At 47.7% G+C, this 5,513-nt stretch overlaps 1 protein-coding gene across 2 annotated transcripts in view; it reads right to left on the bottom strand.

Moving 5' to 3' along the window:
• NMRK1 (nicotinamide riboside kinase 1) overlaps positions 1–2,118 on the bottom strand; it is a 19,070-nt gene extending 16,952 nt beyond the window's left edge. The window contains exon 1 of one of the 2 annotated variants that reach the window (XM_077759308.1): positions 2,053–2,118. In XM_077759308.1, coding sequence (XP_077615434.1) covers positions 2,053–2,084 — 32 coding nt within the window. In that variant the 5' untranslated portion in view covers positions 2,085–2,118. The remainder of the gene's footprint in view (positions 1–2,052) is intronic. The other variant, XM_077759309.1, reaches the window with a different exon arrangement.
• Positions 2,119–5,513: the final 3,395 nt, after the last annotated feature.

The raw sequence follows: 5,513 nt of genomic DNA, 5'->3' as shown, positions 1-5,513 counted from the left end.
TGGCAAGAAAGCACGAGGCAGATACTGAGAAGGGAACTGTATTCCCACATGTGCAGAACGAAACTGACTGATGCTAGAGCAGCAGAGCAGGCAGCCTCCCCGGGCTCCGCCCCTCTTTCTGAAGCCTGGTTTGGACTGACCCCACTCTCAACTCCAGGGCAGGGCGCCTCTGGCCTCAACTAATCACGGCAGGCCCATCCCTTTTGTCGCAGTGACTGTGTGTACGTGGCACAGCGGGTCCGGTCAAAGGGAAAACCGTGACTTAGGGGAAGAGAGGCAGGCTAAGGAGAATAAAGTCCCAGGACATGCCGGTATCCCCCTTGTGACCAAAACGCGGAGTCGACTCTAGGATGAATCCAGATGGAGGAAGACACAGAGATGGAAAGAACCAGAGGCTGGGGGTACCACCGAGCTCCTGTCCCAAACCCTTCCTACAGCCCACCTGCCCCGGAAGCGAAGGCATTTCTTTTATTACGACGGACGGTCTTCAAACACCAGGATGCTCAGATTTCATTCTAGGTGACTGGTAGCCACTGAATATTGTTCGCTAAGTGAAAGAATAAGTAAAAGATTTTTGGCAAGAAGATTCAACTGGTAGAGAGGTAGGGAGGAAAGGTTAAGAGCGGGGGACTGGAACATAAAACATTTAAAAAAATTTAAAAATTAAAAGGGGCACCTGGGCGGCTCAGTCAGTTAAGTGTCCGACTTCGGCTCAGGTCATGATCTCACAGTTGTGGGTTCGAGCCCCGCGTTGGGTTCTGTGCTGACAGCTCAGAGCCTGGAGGCTGCTTCAGATTCTGTGTCTCCATCTCTCTCTGACCCTCCCCTGCTCATGCTGTCTCTTTCTCTCTCAGAAATAAATAAAACATTTTAAAAAATTTAAAGAGCGAGGAACTGGAATTAGGGGAGGGAGCCTGAAGTAGGATGGTCACAGTGAGCGCAGAAGGAAAGGCACTGACACGAGAAGCCATGCAGAGAACAAGCAGAACTCTGGTTCTGGTTAGATGGGACCAAGACGACGCAGACTTCTCCCATTGGATTTATTCCCTTTGTTTTTGTGGGGTTTTTTCTTTTAACATTTATTGAGGAGTGCCTGGGTGGCTTAGTCGGTTAAGCGTCCAACTTTCACTTAGGTCACGATCTCGCGGTTCGTGGGTTCGAGCCCCGCGTCGGGCTCTGTGCTGCCTGCCAGCTCAGAGCCTGGAGCCTGTTTCAGAGTCTGTGACTCCCTCTCTCTCTGACCCTCCCCTGCTCACGCTGTCTCTCTCTCTCTCCTAGAAATAAAAAACAAAAAACATTTATTGAGAAAGAGAGAGAGACAGAGCATGAGCAGGGGACGGGCAGAGGGAAATGGAGAAGACACAGAATACGAAGCAGGCTCCAGGCTCTGAGCTGTCAGCACAGAGCCCAATGCAGGGCTCAAACCCATGAGTGGTGAGATCATGCCTTGAGCCGAAGTCAGACGCTCAACCGACTGAGCCACCAAGGCGCCCCTGGATTCATTCCCTTTGACCTCTGGTTACTCACTACGCTAATGTAATACAATAACCCAGTGATCTCCCCCAAATCACAATTTTAACAGTCTCAAGTATTTCATTAATTGGGCCACACATAATGTGAACACACCCAGAAGAAAGATGAACATAAAACAGTAGCAAAACAAATAATGCCCATTGGTGTCTTATTTGCATGCACACCTCTGGTACCAGAGAGATAGGGCAACCATATAATTTAGGACACTTTGGAGATGGAGAAGGGCACACAGCTAATAATGATGCCAGGGCAATAAGGACCTAAGGAGAGAAGGATAAAAAGCATCTGGTGTTAACTCTAGAAAAGAAATGGTAAAACAGGCAGATTTTGATTACTGATTCTTCTCTGTTTGTAGAAGACTCTGCCATTTCCTGTTGTCATTTATAAAACAGCCAGTGGCCTGTTCCCTTCTTCAGGACTCAGGAATCCTGACTCCTCCTTCCCTCACCACGTCCACAGAAAAACACCCTTTAGACAGCCTGAGTATCTCCACCAGCTGTTTGTAGCAAAATTACTCACCCACTGATTCCAACAACAAATGGTTTCATCATTAACTTTGAAAAATCACGTCTTCATAAATTTTCCTAAAAAAAAAAAAAAAAAAAATGAATGCGTATCACTTAGATGTCTAAAGAAATAAGGGTCCCGGGGCAGCTGGGTGGCTCAGTTGGCTAAGTGTCCGATTTTGGCTAAGGTCACGATCTTGCAGTTCATGGGTTCGAACCACATGTGGGGCTCTGTGCTGACAGCTCAGAGCCTGGACTCTGCTTCAGATTCTGTGTCTCCCTCTCTCTCTGCCCCTCCCCTGCTCACACTCTGTCTTTTTATCTGAAAAATAAAGAAACATTAAATAAATAATAAAGAAATAAGAGTCCTAAATTAGGAAAGCCAGCTGAGGGGGAAGGATGATCATGATCTCTGGGTAACCCCACCCCTGGATTACCCACATCCAGCAGAAGAGATTCACACTGTACCAGCTTCTCTCTGCCACACAGCTGCTGTTAAATGCAACAGCTGGCGTGTGCGCTCAAGGCTTATAGGCCCAAGTCTCAGATTCACACATTACAGAGTTTCATTACTCTGAAACTTAGTTTCAAGATTCAATCGTCTGGAGATGAGGATGGCAGGAACCCACAGAGCTGGCCTCTCACCCCTCCCGAAATGGGGAAAATGTCACTGCTGGCCAGAGGCAAAAGGAAGTGAATTCCCACTAAGGGTACTATTTCCTCACTCAAAAGTCAAGTCCAGGGTCAGGGTAGACAAACTTTTTCAGAAAAGGGCCAGGTAGTAACTATTTGAGCCTTTGTGAGGCAAGAGGCAAACTCAAAGTCATCACGAAGGTACTTCTACAACAGGTTTGCAGAACTTTTGACGAAAGTCAAAACATAGGAATGGAGTGCAATTTTGTTGTTCTTGCTGTAATACACGTCTACTAAGGAGAAGAATGGAATTCCTTTCTTATTGGGATAACATCTCTCTTACTGGATTTCAAAGTTAGCATTCTTAATCAGAAAACTGACTGCAAAGGTTCAGGCGTAGGGCCAGGTTTTAGCCACAGGCCATTGTCTGTTGACCAGGGTCTAGTGGGTGGAGGGCACTTTCACACAAGGCCCCCTAAGGTTCAGGAAAGCAGTCCGGTGGCTATTCTAATGGGCCATTTTTACCTCTTTATGTGAAAAGGAGGCTCAGCTGGAGGGAACCTCAGAATAGTGGTTCCTGATGGATGTCTGAACTAATGCTGCTCTTTATTCTGGACTGGCCTGGTTGGCTGATCAGGGAACCAAGCTGGGCCACTGGGGTGAGTGGCCTAGGAGCCGGGCCCCCCAGAAGCCCTCCAGTTCCCATCCCTGACCTGTGCCCAAGGAAAGTTGATTTCTTTCTTCTTTCCAAGCTGCTAAAAAAGCACTTTCTTACCAAGAGCAAAGAAGGGATGCCCCACGTGTGCCGGCTTCATTGTGAGGCTCTCGTGTATAACAGATGCCATTGTTATTGATGTTTTATTAATGGCTGTGCACACTTCAGCAAGGACTCCTGGCCCCCCTGCTTCATGCCACATCTGTGCACACACATGTGAGGATACTGGATCAATTACACAGCGTGCAAAGAACACGTGAGTGTGGTTGTGGCACTGGAAAGACACTGGGTGGGGGGGGACGATTTGGGTGGAAACTAGCAATTCAGAAATAAGGAGAGTCAAGAACCCACTTCTAAAATTGCTTGGGCGCAGGAGGGGATGCCCAGAGTCAAATGCAAGTTTTTATCAAAACAGGAGCCCTGAATTCTGTATTAGTTAGCAGTGCCAGCCTGCCCAAGACAGTGTTTGGGTAAATGTTGGCCACAATCTAGCAGCAACGATCACGTAACCCTGGGGTGGGAGGGGTGGGGAACTGGGGGAAGCCCAAGCAAGACAGGTGCAAGACCCTAGAATTCATTTATTTCAAAAACCACATTGGCTACACAGGGCCGCACCAAGGTGAACTCCAAGTTCAGGACTGGAATTGTCAACCTCCGCACTTTGTGTTATCATACTGCCTGTTGCCCGCTTTGAGAACTACTTTAAAATCACCCTTAAAAGCCTGCAATCCAGAGTTGCCAGACTCCAAATACACATAGTAGCAGACTCCATGAGGCAAACACAAGCTGGGTCAACGACAAACTAAATCGCTGGATGCCCCTATCTGATCTGTGGCGTCTGATTCCTTGAAATATACACCCCTCTATCTCGTGGGCTATTTATGTACTTTCTTCTCCCAGTCAGTGCAAAGCTTTCCTCAACAGCAGAGTCATTTACACAGGCGGAGGATAAGAAACTAAAATAGCCCGGAGAAAACCCAAAATGAGTATTTTAACTTCTTCTTATACTTTTTTCTACTCTAGGTAAGACAGGCTGTTGAGTCCTTTTATCATTACTCGTCGGTGTTTATTCTGTGTATTCGATTACTAACCAAGGTACGTTTTGGACTCTAAACTGCAAAGCGGTCAGAGATGGTATGTGCACAAAACAGCAGATTAGAAGGAAGAGAGCAACTCTCTAACACAAATGGATGACAACATGCTACCGAAATGTGCCTTTCAGTGCATCTAAAGGGCAGTCTGATGTTTTCAAACCCGCGAAATGTTTCAGGACTTCTGATTTATTTGTTTTGTTCAACAGGTATTTTGATTATCTTCTCCTGCATTACAGGGAAGCCGTTTCCCACTATTTAAACTTTGCTCCCTTTTAGTAAACAGAATTCTCAACACTCAGCCCGTGTCCCTTTCTCTTGTAATCACTTTCAACTTTCACTAACCCCCAGCAGCAACTTTCAAGCTACATAGACCTTCCTGTAGACTTTTTTCTTCCCTTAAAGATACAATTGATTTTATTCCATTGACTGTGCTATTTTGAACCGAACGCACACCTGTTATTTCTTGTGTGCTCCGGCCCTTGCCTCCCACTGGAGATTCAATCTGCTAGGTGAGGGGTCGGCAAACCTCTGTAAGTGCCAGGTAGTCCATGTTTTTGGCTTTTGGGGGCAGCAGCTCAGCCGTGCTGTGAAGAGCAAGCGGCCACCGGCAGTAGATAAGCCAAACGAGCGTGGCTGTGTTCTAGCAAAACTTTAGGGACACCAAAATCTGAATTTCTTATAATTTTCACGTGCCACAAAATCTTCTTTTGCTTTTTTCCCAGCCACTTTCAAAATGGTAAAAATCATCCTCGGTTAGCAGGCCGTGCAATAATCGGTGGCAGGCGAGNATTACCCGTGGAATAGAGGGCTGTCTCCCCCCGTGGGGATCAATGGCTGAGCCTGTCCCCGGCGACTTGTCTTTACAACCCGTACGGGGCGTAAAGGCACCACGCCACCACGGACACGTCCTCGTCGGCAGGACATCCCGCAGCCCGTTTAGGACGGGGACAGTCCCAACGGGGCTTGCTAGACGCAGCCACACTTCCAGCACTGCAGGCCCCGGGGACGCCGCGCGGCGCTCCAGGCCGGGTC

This window comes from Crocuta crocuta, unplaced genomic scaffold (genome assembly GCF_008692635.1).
Source record: "Crocuta crocuta isolate KB4526 unplaced genomic scaffold, BGI_CrCroc_1.0 scaffold41, whole genome shotgun sequence".
NCBI lineage: Eukaryota > Metazoa > Chordata > Mammalia > Carnivora > Hyaenidae > Crocuta > Crocuta crocuta.
Note: the sequence above shows the minus strand (reverse complement) of the source record. Positions and strands in the feature narration are given on the sequence as shown.